Source organism: Vanellus vanellus (assembly GCF_965231255.1).
Source record: "Vanellus vanellus genome assembly, chromosome: 12".
In the NCBI taxonomy this organism is placed as follows: domain Eukaryota; kingdom Metazoa; phylum Chordata; class Aves; order Charadriiformes; family Charadriidae; genus Vanellus; species Vanellus vanellus.
Window position 1 is genome coordinate 5292842 of NC_138917.1, and position 17345 is coordinate 5310186.

Sequence of the window (17345 nt, forward strand, 5' to 3'; positions counted from 1 at the left end):
TAAGAAAGGTCATTCAGTACTAGCTATATTTTATTCAGTTTATGATTTATGTAGATTTTTTCAAATATACTTTTGCAGCAGCAAACAGTACATTTTAAGGGAAACGAAGACCTTTGTTGAAATGATTAAACTGGATTCTGTTTGTAAATCAAACTAGTTTCTACCTGAAATATTTTCCAGCACAAAATTAGCTGCTATAAAAATAACACATTATTGCAGTATATCGCTTTTAGAAGAGTAGAATCTCTTTTTAAGAGAAGTTCAGGCTAGAAATGGCCCAGGAGTGAGCTATATTTAATTCTTGAACTATGAGGTGGTGGGGAGGGGGGACAGAGAGAGAGAGACTTATCCAAGCATTTTGAAATGGAAGCAGCTAATGGGGTATTATTAGAAGTAAAAATGCTTTGTGGATGTCTAGAATTTATGTGCAGATCTGTATCTAAAAAGCACTCCTGTAACCTTTGGAATCATTGAGTAACCTCTTAGTTTCTTACTGCTATCTCCTTACTTGCTGGCATTCATAGGCTATTGAAAAGAAACCACAGAGTTACAAGAAAATGAGCACTGTATGTTCAGGGAAAACGCTTGAGCTTCACCACTTGGGAAGGAAATTAAGTGGTTAGTGATTTGCATAATGTGGGCAGCACCTTCTACAACATCCTTTATCAGAACCAAAATGACTAATGTCAGACCACAGAGTCCTTTTGAAACCGTGGGGCTGTTTCATGTTCTCTCTGAACCTCTACATACTGCACGGTACTACTGTGTCCTGTTATAAGTTTTCATTTTGCACAATGTAGACCTTTTTAATATTTATCAGCACGCTGCCTCTAACTTGATACATTTGTACTGCACAGAAATTGATTTTCAAGAAATGTGTTTTGGATTTTTCGCACGCTTATGGGGTTTGAGAAATGCATATTTGCATAGAAATAATCTTTAGTGAGCTAAATTTTAGAGTATGTCAAATTTATAAATATCAGTACTGTAAAGACATATTTTTAGAAATAGATTTCTGGCACAGTTTATTTCAATTCCATTTTTCACGTTTGTGTCACCAACACAGCTTTGGCTTGGTATTTTCTAATGCATTTGTTTTCAGCATTCATGTTTTAGAGATTAAACTTTTCTGTTGTCTTGTTCAGTCATTGCAGTTTGAAAATGAAACGAAGCAAGAGAGGTGCTTTTGTTTCAAAGATTTCCATTTGGTTTGAGACGTGGGGCCAGTAAAACTTACTTAGCTCCTTCTTCTTCTTCCAGTTCCAAGCACAAACACATTACTCTCTTTTTGTGTTACTTTGTCCCTTTACTGAAAAAAGGAAGTTCTCTATTTTTAAACCTCCTATACATCTTTAAAGGCGCATTACGTTTCCTGTGTCTGTTGTTTCATTTCAGAGTGACTGCTGCGTCTCTGCAGTTAGCTTATGCCATTTTCAAAATACAGATGCTTGGTGCACAATCACAAACAAGTAATAAATTGAATTTGTTTGTTTATAGAGACTCCAGTGTTCTGTCTCAACAATAGCAGTATATGCTTTAAACACAGGCAGTAATATGTATTATATATAACAGCAGTATGTGCTCTAAACTGTTCAGGTTGGGATTACATTGCCACAGATACTGAAAGGATGCTGCAAATTTATTTTCTGGCTAAAGAGATTCCCATTCTAGAAATGGACTGCATGTTCACAAAGGAAACAGGCTGAGGAAGGGAAATGCCACTCATCCCCTCACTTTTGGAGGGTCCTCTGCATAAAGGCAACAATATTGTCCTCATCTGATTGGTGTCAGGGGAAACGTAAGTCATGCTTCCTATTGCCAGAAGTAAGGAATTAGGCTTAAGAAATAATAAACAAACCTGGTTTCTGCGGAGTTCAGTGGAAAGCTATACGTATCCCAGAGATAAATTTCAACTAAGGCCTCAAAACCACTAACAGTCTTTAGACTTGACATAACAGCTTGACTTGGTTTTGAGTAGATGAGTGCCAGGGAACAGCCCGACTCCAAGATCTGGCTGCTAGTTATTGCAGAGTTCTTAAATTGTGCTGTCAGCATCGTTATACCACCTGCAGTTTTTTGTCTCTGCAATGTGAACATATTTAACTGTGGTACCTTGACAGAATTTCTGCAGCTGCTTCCTCTTCCAAACACTGTGCCTCATCTTTGTCTATACCCAACTCGGGCAGAATGACTTGAAGCCAGTTTTCAAATCCCTCTGGATTTGAGCCACCAGTGTAGAAGTCATGAGGCTCCTGGTAATCAAATGCCTCTGCGTACTTGCAAAATTTTATTCTGCATTGACTAGTGTAAGTTTCTGTGTGCACTTTAAGATGCTGCACCTCTTCTCATGTCCTAATGAGTGAGTTGAGATCAGGGAAGAGGCTTGCCTTGGCCCAGGGCATTCTCACCATAAAAAAGAAGATACCGCAGAGGGGCATTTCTCAGCAGGACAGTCATTTAGCTTTGGACTTGTTCTTCTTCACTGGTCAAATGTGTTGGCCCTCAAGGAATGGTATATGGGGTCTTCGGGTTTGCAGAAGTGGGTTACTGCAGAGAAAATATGTGCACCTTTTATTTAAATAGATATAAAATATATGTACAATATAATAGCCTGTTCCTTTGTTTACTTCATGCTAGAAGTTTTAAGGCATTGCAGTCATTTAAGAATTAGTTAGGTTTGTTACTGTGTGAAAGAGGGAGGGAGAAGGAGGTCAGGACATCAGGACTGTGGGTGGCTGTGCTTAGGAATGAATGCTCAGTGTCACACACGGGACAGGCAAATTTCTCTGTGCTGGCCAGTAAAATCCACTATGAAATATTGCCACTGCTGTAATTACAAATAAAATAAAATAAAATAAAATAAAATAAAATAAAAGTGGTTTTATTTTTCATTAGATTATGTCAAAAGTGAAAAGAATTTCGGAAATCCATTGCAAAATGGTCAAGGCAAAGGAATTTTTCTATGAAATTCTCTTTGACCAGTTCAAATAGCTTAAACACTATTGACCATTCTTCCACCAGCTCAGTGATGCATGGCGTTTTGAATCATCCATTTTCTTTGAAGACTACCTGGGGTTAGCATATCATTACTTGATAACAGAGTTTCAATTCTAACCCACTGGCAGCGCTGAGCTTTAAGCTGGATGCACTTACTTGCAGGCTCATCCAACCCTACATAATTGTCTGTACATTTATTTTATTGTCAACTCAGAGACAAGCTGAAGAAACTAACTGTTTGCTTTAGAACACATTAACTTCTTTATCACATTAATACTGACTCATATCTTATTTCCCAGTTGCAGTAACAAAACCATTCAAATATTTCCCTCACAGGACAATATCTTTAATAGCTTCTGTGTGTTTCCTATTTTTGGCTGTTTCTGTATAAACAGACTAATCTAATAGCATGCTCAACCATCTATACTTGGCAGAAATTCAGCAACTCACTCATTTCTATGGCAAGCTGGGATGCCAAGGGAAAAAAATCCTCACTTTTATTGCAGTAAGATCTTTCTTAAAGTTGTCTTTTATAAGTGTAATATGACTATCATTTGGGTTACTGCAGCACCTTGACTGAAAAAAAAAAAAACCACATTTATTGTAGTACGGGATAAACCAAATAGGAGGGCATTATTCCCTTCACGATGTCCACAGGAATTCATTTACCTAATGTATTCAGCCTCTCTCATGTGCACTGCTTTAAATGGTGGTAAAGCACACGCTTAAAAATATTGTTGAGAGCCAATTAGGAAGGCTGTCTGATAAGGCTGGAGAAGCAATCTGGAAGCCACTGGAAAACATTTTGCATGTAGAGTGCTCTTGCTTGGGGTATTTGCCGTCCTTGGCAAATGAAATTTTGTTGTCTCTCCACAGCGATCAGATGCTGTGCTGTGAAGCCACCCAAGAAACGTCCCCCATCCGTTTTGTGGCTCTCATCCCAGTATACCCTCATGGCTTACAGGGATAAATTGGTGACATCCATGGTTCTGCTTCTGGCTGCTGCTCTGAGCCTCAGGACGTGCGGTTTGATGTACGTCTATTTTGGGGCAATGCTGTCTTCGGCAGTCTCAGGCTCCTGCTTCCCTGAGCTGCCCTCTTCATTGAAGTCAGCACTTTTCGATGGTTTATATTTCAGCCAGATGAGTTTCCTGATCCAGTTCATTGCATGCTCATATAAATTCTTGCACCAGCAAAAACAAGGCAGAAAGAAGTAGCCAAAGACAATGACTATTTAAACCAGTTTGAGAAGCTTTGGTTGTAGCCAAGTGTTCTTCGCTGTGCTTCAGTGTCTTTCTAGTCAAAGCACGGCTATTCCATCATCCAGTTCCTGCCCGTCATGGGTTGGTGTTTGTGATAAATATTTGAGCTATTGATGAATGTAGCTATAAAAATGCAAATTATGATGGTTTTCTTATTGTTTTACAACTGTATCAGCTGCAAAGCCTCTTAAGAGTGAAGTGGGTTTATTTAATTTTGGGCCTTTATCAATACTTACAGATTTATTTATGTAATTGACGTTTTTATGTCCCTGTCCTTGCAATATTTGGGTGTAAGAAGCTTATTGAAACCGCCTAGATCTGAAATCAATGCATCAGATTTAGGAATAGGCTCCTTACCTGAATTGGCCTAACTGTACAAAAATAGCCCACTATTGGGCTGAACTCAAATGCACACTAGTAATGCCTTACTTTAAAACAGAGAAATATTGAAGTCTCTTAGGCTTTCAATTTCCTTGCTTGTTTTTTAAACTGTATTTTTAACATTATTTTGGCTACAGTAGGCCAAGTTCATCCCTAATATAACTGTATTGAAATCAGTGGGGAGACTTGTAATTTTAAGAATAAGACACGGTAAAGTGCTTTGCTGGATCAGGGCCTAAAAGGATTAGTACTGTGGAATGCTTAGGGTGGACATAGAGGTAACTGTATGAATAAAAGTCATTTTAATTGCGCTGGAGCAGTTTGGGAATTTTATTCTACCTCTCGATACAAGAAATAAAAAATAGAATAGAGTCTCACTGCCAAGCAGAGAATCCTATATAACGTTTTGCATTGTTTTGCAAATATTAAAACTGTAGAAAACATTTAAAAGCCTGAGTTATAACCCCCCTAGCTTTTATTTTGAGGCTTGAGCACATTTTAAAGCAGATATTTGGTACACAAATTATAAGACCAATAGGGAGTATTGATTTTTAAGTATAACTATAGTGGCTTTGCGCCTATTCTATGTTTTTCATTAAGGCAACAATCTGAGACTTTTTCCCAGAGAACTGAAGCTAGCTGATGATTTCTTATTGTATTCTGTGAAGTAAAATGATGAACAGAGAAAGATGATTTCTGTGCTTGGTCTGTTCCTGATTCCCCAGGAAAACTTGGCATCGGGTGAAACGTCTGGTAGAATACAAGCTGTTCTCTTCCAGGTGCACCAAAGGGAGATTTGGGGCTGTCACTTTTTCCACTAGAATGGATTTGGATGTGGGTCTCCAGCGTAAGGTGTGTAAGGCCTTACTCTCCGGTATTTCGTACAGATACCTTATACCTGGAGTGAAGGGAGGGGAAAATCAAAGACACCTCAATTCGTCACAGAGGCCCAGCTCTGAGAAGGACTTGACCGGTCCTGGAAAACAGCAATCTGAAGCAGAATTGCACATAGTGGCGCATTCCTTCCCTCAGTCTGTGCGGTCATGGAGTTTTTAGGACTCAGCATTTGAAATGGAAGAATACTGGTGTTGCTGTTGGTTTGGTTGTTGTTTTTCCCACCTGGCTGCAAAGTGTTTGAGTTATGTGCTTGAACTAAAGTGGTGACGCTACAGATCTTGCAATCCACTCCAGGATGTGGACTTGTCAGGTTAAGTAGTACTTGTGGGAGTTAGTCGGTACTTGATTGGGGAATATAAGTGACATAATTGTGTTTGCTGATTCAGTAAGACTTCCTCTGGTTTTGGGTTCTGCTAAAAGCCACTGTCCCCGGGCACGTGGCATGGAGGAACCCCTCTGAGATGAGGTATAAAAATCAGGAGGGTGATGGTGGGCTGGAGCTGTTCCTGATTCTGCAATGCATCCTTTGTGTGAAAAGGTTTTAGCTCAGGTGCTTTAGTTACATTCAAGCTAGCTAATTGAGTTTTGCTATCTAAAATTCCCCCTGTGGTTTCAAGCAGATAGAATAAACTGTAATCAACTATTGTACTGGTTTGTAGTTAATGCTGAGATTCACCGGCACAGGAAAACATTCTCAGTTTCCAAAGTAGAGAGTTATTTGTTAATCCTCTCCTTTCGGATCCATTCAGTAATTCATTCGAAGAGAGATATGTCTGCGCTCATTTCTAGGAAAAACATTCATGAAAATAGATGTTCAGTGCTAGTACTAGAAATGAAGATGATGCTGTAGGTGCAGGGGCGCTTGCCTGTGGGCGGGTGCTGCAAAGAGCTTGGAATTGACACACGCAAAGGTTTTCTGATGCGTCAGCAATGCTAAGATGTTGTGTTTTGCCTGCAATAACAGCTTTGAAGGTGATCGTCAAGCATTCAGTTGAATTTGTACTCTTCTTTCTAACGTCGTTGTGCTTGATGATAAAACTCAGCACTTATATCCATGCAGAGATTTGGCCGCCTTCAGGTTGTTTCTGAGCCTCGCACGTGGCTGTCTGCTGTGTGGTCCTGGGGTCAGGCAGTACTTCCCCCCCCCCCCCCCCCCTTTTTTTCTTTTTTTTACTTTTCTTCTTTTTTGCCTGTGAGTTGAGGGCTGAACATTGCTGATTTTTGAGCCTCAGATAAGATCAATTTTTCAATTGTGTAATACAGTACCTGGCTTTTCTGAATGGCGCTGTTAATTGTCATTGACTATAATGGAATATGAATAGCGCAGCCACTTGACACCAACTTAATGGTTCTGACTTTTCAGTGGTGCCAGGAGTGTAAGGCTAGAGGGGGAAAAGGGTCAGAGGAGAGATAAGAGCTCTTCCGATTCCACTGAAAAAGATTAAAGCTTCTGCGTCTTTCAAGTGGTACTTGTGAGGGTCATCATTTCTATGAAGTCACCTTAAAACTGGAGGGATCAAGAAATTTCTGTTCCTTAGAACAACTCCACCCCCTCTGCCACAAAGGGTTTCTCAGGTGAACAGGCGAACAGAATGGCCCAAGGAGAAATGTGGACAGCCCTGTTGTGGATGGCTGAGAGCAACCTGGCTCACCCTGTTAGCCCCAAGGAAGAATCACGCTTGTTTACTGCTGTTTTGTCCAGCTGGGAGCCCTGGGAAATTTTGTGATTCATTTTAGTACCTCCTCTGAGAAAAGCTTACTGTCCTTAAATACACAGCTCGCTCTGCCTCTTGGGAATTCGATAATCACGAGATTACCTACCTAATCTGATCACAGCAGTTCGCACCGTTCCCCGCTACGAGGGACAGAGGCCGGGAGGAGGAAGATGTTTTGCTTCTCCTCCTCTCTTGAGCATCAGTGTAGGGAACGCTCATTTTCAGTGCATTAAACCCCTGTCATTACTTGTATGGGATGCTCGACTACAACTTTTATTTTTTAAGATAATATCCCAGGGATTTCTAAACACCTGGTAACTAAACGAGAGGAGCGTGTTGCTGTGCAGAGATCTGGGAGAGGTACGCGGTGTGTGGATGGAGATGTGCTTTGAGTTGTGTGCAGGGCGCTGTGAACTCGGGGCGGGCAGGTCGGTCTTTGTGCTGAGCCCGCAGCGCTCGCTCCACAGGTGCTGGGGTCAGTCTCTGCACACGCGCAAAGATTGCTTTAGCCAGAACACCTTAGACTTCTGTTGCACAGTTCAGATGAATTGCACACCATAGAACCAAAAAAGTCCTAGAGAGAAATAGGAGTCATTTATTTGTCTGTTTGTATTTCTGAAGTTGAAGGTATGCCATTAATGTGCAAGGGACTGACTCAGCAGAGTAACAAAATATTGGCAATGTTACGGCTTCAGGTGTTTCTGAAGGAGGAATTGCTAAAATCAAACTAGATAAGAAACAGAAAGAAACTCTGTGAGAGTGTTCATGTAAATGTCTGACATGAAAAAAGTGAATCTAGAATTTAGATGCTAAGTAACAAAGTATTAGGAGGAGGGAAGCGTCTAGTTATCTTTATAAGTCCAAAAGGACTGCTATCAAAAATCTTTAATTTTCTTGAATCTGATGTTGGACAAACTCTGCTAATGTACACAAGGGAAAAAATAACACAGGGTTGCCTTCAGTCTGGTAGTTATCAGTGGATATTGCATTGTTGTAAGGATTGGGGCGGGGGGGCAGGGTTGGTTTTGTGGCTTATCATTAAGACTGTTGTTTGGGAACAAAGCTTCCAGAAATCGTTGTCAGGGAAAGTTTTTTTATTCTGCCTGATCTAAGTTTTCCCAGTAGATTTCTGTTTAAAAAGAATAAACAAAGAAAAAAAGCAAACCAGCAGAAATGAGAATTAGATATAAATATGACACTAAACTATATCTTTAAATACAAAAGAACTCTTTTTTAATTAGAAGCTTGGAAGGACATACCCTTTAATTGCTGCACTTGTAGTTTCTGGGCCATCAATATCCTTGCTTCTTTCATTAATAAACTGGCAAGTCAAGTAGGAAAGCTGCAGGAGTATAATTTTTTCCCTTAAGCTCTACTTAATCAACAGCAGACTTGATCAAACAGAAAAAAGAAAATGTAAATCAGTTGCATTAATTCTGCTGGCAGTAAATAGTAGGAAGAAAGCTAAACATGAAAGAATGCTCATTTTGCAGCTGATATCTGGGTTAGGATTGAATGGGAGAAATAGGTAGTTAAACAGCTCTTTAGATTGTGAGTGACTAGGGGAATACTGGGGTTTATGTATGGATTAGCACAGTGATAGACCCTGAGTAGCAAAAGACGATGACTAATTACCTGACAGAGCAGCACTCCATTCGACTTGGTCATTGAAATTAATTTCTGTTTTCAGGACTGGCAGAAAGCAGCTGCAGAATTTCAGTTCAATACTCAAATTAACTAGGAGTCTAAATTATTTCTTTGCACATACGGTATTAGAGGAGTGGGTTACTAAATTGATCTTGATTTTACACTCTGAGGCAAGAATTATTCCGCCTTTTTCATCAGAAGTCCATGTCCCCTGAAATCAGGGAATAAAACCTGTGCTATAATAAACTGCTTGGCACTGATTTGAACTCTGTCAGATAGTTAACATCTTAAGGTTTCCTGGAATCCCAGATGAAAGAATTATAAAATAAAATCTTCCGGGATGAAAGAAAATTTTACTACCTGCTCCACTGAGTAAAATACACTAAACTGAACTCAGTGAATTTACTTCATAGTTTGAATGGGATTATGGTCAGGAATTAGCTTGTCTGATGATGTATATGTATTTGACAATCTGATAGATTTGAAAACTTCACTGACTTCGATAAAAGAGGTGGGGAAGATGTCAGTTGGTTATTACTGATGAACTTTTGTCATAATTTGCGTGAGGCACAGAGACAGGAGAAACTCAAACCAACTGCAAAAAAACTTTGCAGAGTCAACTTTGTAAGAAAAAACAGTATGTGCTAAAATGAGGTGTTATGTCCCGTGCTTCGAAAGTGCAGGATTTCTGCCAGATTTCCACGTTGGTAGTTGGCTCATTACATTCATGAGCAGCAATTTCTCCTTTTGCCAGTAGCAAAACTCCCAGAGCCTTTTGCCTGTTCAAAGATTCCTCATCTTTTAATTTATTTATTCAGCAAAAGTAAATTCTAAATGTTTATAAAGAAATTAAGTAAATGAATATCAGAGGGAGGAAAAGGCAAGAGTATGAAAAATGGAATAAATATTTAATATTCACGGGTACATTTTAGCTCAATGGAAAATTAGGCAGCAGGGGTATGTGTAAGCCTTTTTGCAGCACTTGTGCCCCATAGTATTTTTGCTGAATAAATTGTGTTACTTCCTGCTCTTTCCTGCGTGCTGCCTCTCTATAGGCACTTCTAGGCAGAAGGATTACCGCATAAAACTGGCAGCTTTTATCTCACTGTATCTTCGTCCTGTGTGGAATCACTGTTGTAACTAGTCACCTTAGTAACTAACATGCGTTGTATTTCCTTTGGTGATGTTAAGCCAACATAGCTATGGAAGAATGGATTGGATTTTATTCCAGCTCCATAATGAATTTGTAGAGCTAGCAGTTATTTAGAAAAGCAAAAACAAAACCAAAGAACATTCTTTTAGTCAGCCACTGAGCAAACTTGATCTGGAGGTCAGCGAGAGACAATATGTTGAGAAATCTGCTCTGGCGTTTGAGAGAGTCACATTTCACAGTATAGCACAGTGGTAACGATTATGAGGTTATATACAATTATTTATTTGTGTTGTCAAATAAATAACCAAGGGAACTAATCAGAAATCCATGAAAACAATTTTGTTAAAGTAAAAACTTGTTTTACTCTCCAGTACAGATATTAGTAAGATTAGAACGTCGAATGTCATAATCGTATTAGATGGTTTGATTCCCTCCCTTTTAATTTATTTCATTATCCTTTTATTCTTAAGCTCTAATGTCCAGGTATTATATTATCATTTTGCATGTGCTTTCGGTTCTATTTTTGCATTCATTAAAAAACCTAATATTTTCTTGCATACCAAAGCAGCCAAAAGAATCACTAGACAATGACACGTGGTCTTAGAAATATAGCTTTCCTGTTCATCTTGTTGATCATACAGAGTTCTGTCTTGATGTTGGTATACCAAGAATCTTGAATTAAATTGCATGTAGGCAATTGATTTCCGTCGGCTTTGCATAGAGATGTAGGTGTCATTTATGCTTTTATGTTGTGGAAAATTAATATTTCTCATCTTGATGCCCAGAGTCTGCAATGATTACTCTTAAGCAACCGTTAATATGAATTCCCTCGCATTGCCATTACAGAGAACGATGTTAATGATGCGCTTTTGTCTTTGATGTGGGCAACAGGTAGTCCTGAGCGTTTGCTAGACTGGGAACCACAATGTTTTGGATGTGCATTGGTGATCTAAGTTAATTTTATTTATTTCAGCCTATAGTAGAGGATACCAATAATGACAGAGCAGGTATCGGTCTGTGATCTACAATTCGCTTGTCTATAAATGTCAAAATAGGGCCAACTCTGAGAATGTCTTTGCGAGAACAAACATAACTGCAGTGAACATCTCTCAAATGGGAATTCGTTTTGGTCAGTCTGATTTGGGAATGATTTCTACCCAAAACAGGATTTGAAAGGCTCGATTTATCTTTGTCGTTCACCTAAACCATCCATTCTTCAAGTGGTTATAACTTCCTATTAAGAGACTGATACATCATTTCTTACGTAAAACTTCTGTATTGCAGCGGATAACTTAAGATGTATAGAGTCAGGATATAAATTACTTACAGGGATTTTGAAAAAAAAAAGTTTATAGAGAATGGGAGAATTGTAAGAAACTCTGTGAGAAAATGAAAAAGAGAATGAAATGTTAATTTGTTGGCTTCTAAGAAAAAATGATTAAAAGCTGCCCTGTACTTCCAGATGCTTGTCCAGCATGGAGACTCTTCATTTTACTCTGTGCTAACTCAGCACCTCAAGAACGCTGTGGAAATTTTTTTGCTCATGAAATATTTTCTTCTCGGTGTGAGGCCCCGGCCATAGTCAGTAACCTGCGGCGGGCTTGCTGGGCTAGTGAAGCTGAAACGCTGCTGCTGCTCGTTGTGGCAGCTGCCACAAGTAGCACTGGTGAACAATTATAGTCTCGTGACCGTATAGCGTAGGTTGTTTAATTGTCTTTTGCTCGGAGTTAAACAAACTGAAAACTTCAGCTGGCAGGGCACTGCCATTTTTCAAGAGAAATTGAAGAAACAGGAAATCTATAAAGAGGGCATATATTTCACACATTTTCTCCACTTGCTGCTGAGACCATTATTAATGCCACAATTTAGAAATAAGAGATACAGAACATTAGAGTTTTGAAGGAAGTCTCGTTTCCACAAGTTAGGTTAATTCTGCTCATTGATAAAGCGTTGAATACTGTAGAAAATGAAAGAGAAATTTTCAGTCCCAAAAACCGAACCCGCTTTGCTCTTTGCAACGACAGCAGTGTTTGGGGAAGAGAAGGTTGGATGACTGGCAAGTCTTTAACCTAAATACCATCTTAAACCTGCCAAATAAGAATCCTGACTTTAGGCCAGATCCTGTCCTGCCACTTGAGCGAGTGTTGTGGCAGAGCTTGCTCATGGAGAGGTTGTTTAAGCTCCCCCAGGACCCAAGTAATTAGCATATCGTGTCAGGGTGAGGTATTTATTAGAATGGAAGTGTTCTGGGGAGGCTGGGTTTCAGAGGTTTAAATCAGAGCCGAGCATAGAGTTTTAGGGCCTTACTCACAGTAAATTTTATGTTGGTGAAAGGTTATGGAATGGGTTTCCGTACCGTGTCTACTTGCTCTCACAAATCTCAGAAGTGAGATGGACTCTGAACTTTGTTGTGGGTTTTGCTTTCCTTTTTTATTTTGGGGGGTGGGTGGGGGTGGGTGGGGGGTGATGTGTGCATACCAAGGAAAACACGGGAAAAGTACCTTACATAGCAATTTTAATTCTGCAGTGCTCCTTTATGCCAGACATACATCATCAGTGTGATACCCTGTAACAACCGGGCTCTGGGATGAACAGCTATTCTGTATGTCTCAGTTAGAGGCTTCTTTCTCAATATCTGCATCTGACAACATTTGAGTTATTAACACCACTGGGCATTTAATAAACTCACTGTTCGCAAATTAGTGATATTGTTGCCAGGCGATCCTGGTTTTAGATAGGAACTTCCTCACTGCCCTCCTGAGCAATCTCTTGGGCTGTAAATCCCTTCCTTGTGACAGCACCGAAGGGTTACAGCCACAGACCTGTCCCGCTGTCTTTCTCTCCTATAAAGCGGGAAGAGAGGAGAAAGAATGGAAGGCGACTTCAGCCGAACGGCAAATGTGCTCCTAACAAAATATTTGAAACAGACAAAGAAACAATATCTGTCGCTGATAGGATGTGATTATGTACCGTGCTATTTGTATCATGATTTAGTGTGCTATTTCATTGAGTATATGCAGCGTAAGGGTTTCCTGAGGGGGGGGGGGGAACATGGATACAGAGTGCTATCATGTTCTTACGCTGTAAATTGTCCTGAGATTTTGGAGAATTAGATAGTATTGCTGAATAGGCAAGGAAGGGAATGCGCGTATGCAAGAACACAAAGATTTCCCCCATGGCTTTTATATTTAGTACGTATGTAGATTTCTGCTTATACAGAAAAGAGACTGGAATCAAATGAATGAGGTTGTGTAGAGTAATGTGAGTGTAAGCCTAAAATAACTGGCACGGTTATTGCCAGCTCTGAATCTGATGGTTTCATCACGAAAGACTGAAGATAACGGCTGCATGCCTATGACTTCATGCAGATGAATACCCTTCTGAAGCACATCAAAGTCAGCCTACTCTTGCTGCCTATTGAAACAGTAAACTGCAAGAGCCCCTCCCCAAATGCCTAAGCCCTCACATCCAGTTCTACAGAGTTCTAGTCACTGTGTTAATGCAAAAAAGTACTTTTATCAGTTTTGTTGGCAATGCCTTATGATAAAAAAAAAGCATTTTAAGAAAACAAAGTAATCTCTGAACTAAGCAATTCTTCTATATAACGCATTTGCACAACTACTTTTCTGAAAAGTGGAGAAAAGTCACCATTTTGTGGCAGGTAAAAAAAAATTCTGTAATTCATGAAGTTTCATTGGTATTAAAGTGATTGTTTTAAGTGTGTTTACAAGGACCGAATCTTGTCGGCAAATACACAGTGCCAGTAGTAACAGGGGATAACCAAAGCAGAATATTACGCAAAAAAGTCCTGGTAGTGATCTGGTTCCCCTTCTCTTTTAGTATGGGCCGTTCCTTTTTCAAGTCCGTTGTTGTTAGAATTGTGTTTATGGTAAGCTTGACTGCTTTTTGCAAAGTTAAAGGGAATATTTTGATTTCTACGAAGCAGATATAATGAAGTTGGCATCTTTAGGGAACGAGTAGATTAAACAAGTAATTATACCATAAGGTTTTAAAAAGTTAGTAGATTTAAATACATTGTATGAATCTCATCTTAATGTAGCTTTTTGTCTATAGTGCTTCCTGCCAAAAAAACCTCCTGACAGGAAATAAACATTAAAATAATCTTTAATCCCTTGTCTGGTCTATTACCATTAACAATTGATGCACTTTAATTTTGTGGGATTTTAACTACAAAATGGAATGGCTAAGTAGTGATAATTGGGTTTGGAATTATACGGTCATTTATATCAACAGAAATGCAAGTGGCTGGGAGGGTGATTAATTATTTAACATTTCCTGGCTGTGGTTCCTATTATAGAATTTTCTGATATATTCTGCTGTGAACAATTATCACCAAATGAGGATAAACAAATCTGTGATGTGAAGTCTTATTTATAAATTAAACTATATTTAGAAAATGTCTATTTCATTTGCATTTTCTCTTTCTTCTTGATAGGACTGTCATAATCAGCTTGTTTTCATGCTTTTCTTGCCCTTTTGCTGATTTTTCAGGTTCACACCTCAGCTTCGTGCAAGAAAAACAGAGCTTCAGATGTCCTTAAAATAATTCCTATTCCAAATAAAGATACGGTTTATACAGTCATGGTAATGTGTTTGCATGTTCTGTTCCCCTTTCATTCCCTAATAATAGAATTAGTGCATGGCAACGTATTAAAATTTCATCCGGCATCAGACTAGATAATTTAAGTTCTCCAACTCATGAAGATTTGGGAGAAGAATACTGGTGCTTACATTCTTGAATGGGGTTCTCCGGCATTTGAACTCTCGCATCTTTGGTAGGTTTGTCTGTGAGAGTTAGCAGTTCACGTGCTCTCTCTTATGTGGAGGCTGTCTGTCTCTTTGGTGTATTATGCTCCCGTGTAGATGCACATGCAAGCAGAATTTGCAATTCATTTTTCTTTTATTTTCTTACAATATGTTTACTAAAAAAATTATGTGTATGCTGCTTATCTGACAAGATAACACAAAGTCGTTCTAATTAGTACTTTCCAAACCATTTTTCCTGACAGTTACTCTCAAAATTTTCCCATCCTTTATTTCCATTAAAAAATCAAAACACTACAACCCTTGGTTTGAAAACGATTACTAGCAGTGCCTGAGTTTCTTCTTCAAGCAGAACTCCTAAGAATCATCCCTGACAGTCCTACCCAGAAAACAAAATCCAGTTTACATGCTTATATATCAACAAAGAAGGAACAACAAGATGATGATAATTATCGTTAGTGCAGTGCCTGGATTGTTTGTCACAGATGATGACCCAGCCATATTAATAAGTATGCAAAATAAACCAAAAAGATTGTTCCGAGTCCATATTGCTTAAAATTTAAGTGTTAATCAAAAGTTGGGGATACAGATAGATAAAAAGAACAAGCATATAATGAGATAATATTAATCAATATGGTAGGGCCCTGTTTTAGGCATGATTTTTTTTTTGATGCCAAAGAAAAGATTAGATACCAAAGAAAAGGAGAATTTTAATGTGGATTATGAAGAAAGATAATGAGATAATATTGCAAATGCTTGTGGGCAGATCTGTAAGCAGAATAAAAGAAAGCATGAAAATGCTTGTTTGAAAATTTAGGAAGTCATCAGTGAAAACGACTATCTTGAAGTTGACCTAGGGTGAGCGTTGACATGTTGATAGTAAATCAGGATAAACTGGATTAAATGGAAGATTTGCATATAGACAGACTACAGTATTAGAGGAAGAAAGGCTGAATTTGTTGTGAAAAAGTAAGCTTTCTACCAAAGATGCTCAGCAAAATGAGTGCGGGAGCAGAGAGAAAAGGGGTAGAGATATTTGTGGGTTGGACCTTTGCGTGGGTGCGTAGGATGAAAGTCTTACAGTTAAAAGAAAGATTTGGCAACGAACCAGACAGAAACAGTTAGAGAACAGAAATAGCATGGAATAGAAGTAAATTCTGGTGAGCTGAAGGTTATGGCAAGTCCAAAGGACTGATGGGTACCACTGAAGGCGGTTGCAGAAGGGGAGTTGACCAGCCACATCCTTAGAGAGGCAGATCTCAGCAAGTACAAGTCAAAAAAACTTAATTTCAAGGTGAAAGAACCAGGGAAGAATATCTTCAAAACCAAGGTGCAGGAATCTTATCCTTGTTTTTTGCACAGCATCTGTGCAGAATGTGTTAATGCTTTCCTCTAATAGTGCCTAGCGGCCTTGAAAGGGGGAGAAAGCAGTTTGGGAGAGGTTGTCCCGGCTGGGTCAGCTACTAGTGCAGTTTTGGAGACGATGTTCTCAATAATGCTGAATGGCGAGGGAATGATGGGGGACAGAAGGGGCCACCAATTGCCCTGAGAATGAATCATTAACTATCAGAATTCTCAGTCAGGTCAGCACTCACACTACCTCAACTGCAGTGCTACAGTGCCAAAGCAGAACTTAGTTGTGCACGTTAGCTTGTCTCCTGCCTCTAATTAGAGCAAGATTTGTGCGTTAGCCCAGTAGGTCTTCCGTAGCCTGACGTGAGAGTGACACGGGGGACAGGGAGCGTGGCAAGGCAGCCTGACAGAAGTTTAGGTGCGTCTGCTCTCTGCAGGACACCAGCCTGGTTTGATGGAGATGCGGAGTAGCCCTGGGCAGGAGCCCAGTGTCGATGAAGCAATATGCCCAGTTCAGCTGGAAGGTGAAGTCCAGGGCGTAGTGCGGGTGTTGAAGCTGGTGACTCCAGGTACAGTATAGGACTATGAGAGTGCCACAGTATTAACACTTTCTTTGTTCATGCCAGAAATACGTGTGCTCATCAACCTTCATAAATCGAATCTAACTCAATAGCAGAGTGTTAAGCATTCACAAACATTGAATTTCATTTGATTTAAAAAAACACTGGTTAGGTTTCACAGGCAGCTTTCCCATATTTTATGTTACAATGTGGGCCTTGAGCTACTTGTAAAGTTTTTCTCATAAAATAAAGAAGGAAGATCTATTAGAAAACTGTGGTAAATCATATGCTTCGTTTTTCTTTTGACACAGAGCAAAAGGATAGTGCAATAGTGCAACAGCACTGCTGGTTTTGTGTCATTGTCAAAATCTTGGTCTGAGTCAGTAGAGACAATCTGAGACTTCATTCGTCCGCACACATCCAGTATTTATCAGGTGATGGTCCATTAGTTAATGTGTCAAACTCAGCAATATTTGAGGAAGTGGCAGTGTGTATAGCACATTAACATGTTTTTTTAGTTCACACTGATCTAAATGACCTGAAATCTAATTGTGTGGATTGCTTATATCTTTTGGCACTTACTGCCATTTATAGC

The 17345-nt window shown here is 39.4% G+C and overlaps 1 protein-coding gene across 1 annotated transcript in view; it reads left to right on the top strand.

Annotated features, from left to right (window-relative positions):
- The window catches only part of WWOX (WW domain containing oxidoreductase), a gene marked incomplete at its 3' end in the record, with an annotated part of 253755 nt that extends 238182 nt beyond the window's left edge, over positions 1–15573 (top strand). Inside the window, exons 9-10 of the mRNA XM_082489623.1 lie at positions 14565–14657; positions 15517–15573. Of these exons, the coding sequence (XP_082345749.1) occupies positions 14565–14657; positions 15517–15573 (150 nt within the window). The remainder of the gene's footprint in view (positions 1–14564; positions 14658–15516) is intronic.
- Between the last annotated feature and the right edge of the window lie 1772 nt (positions 15574–17345).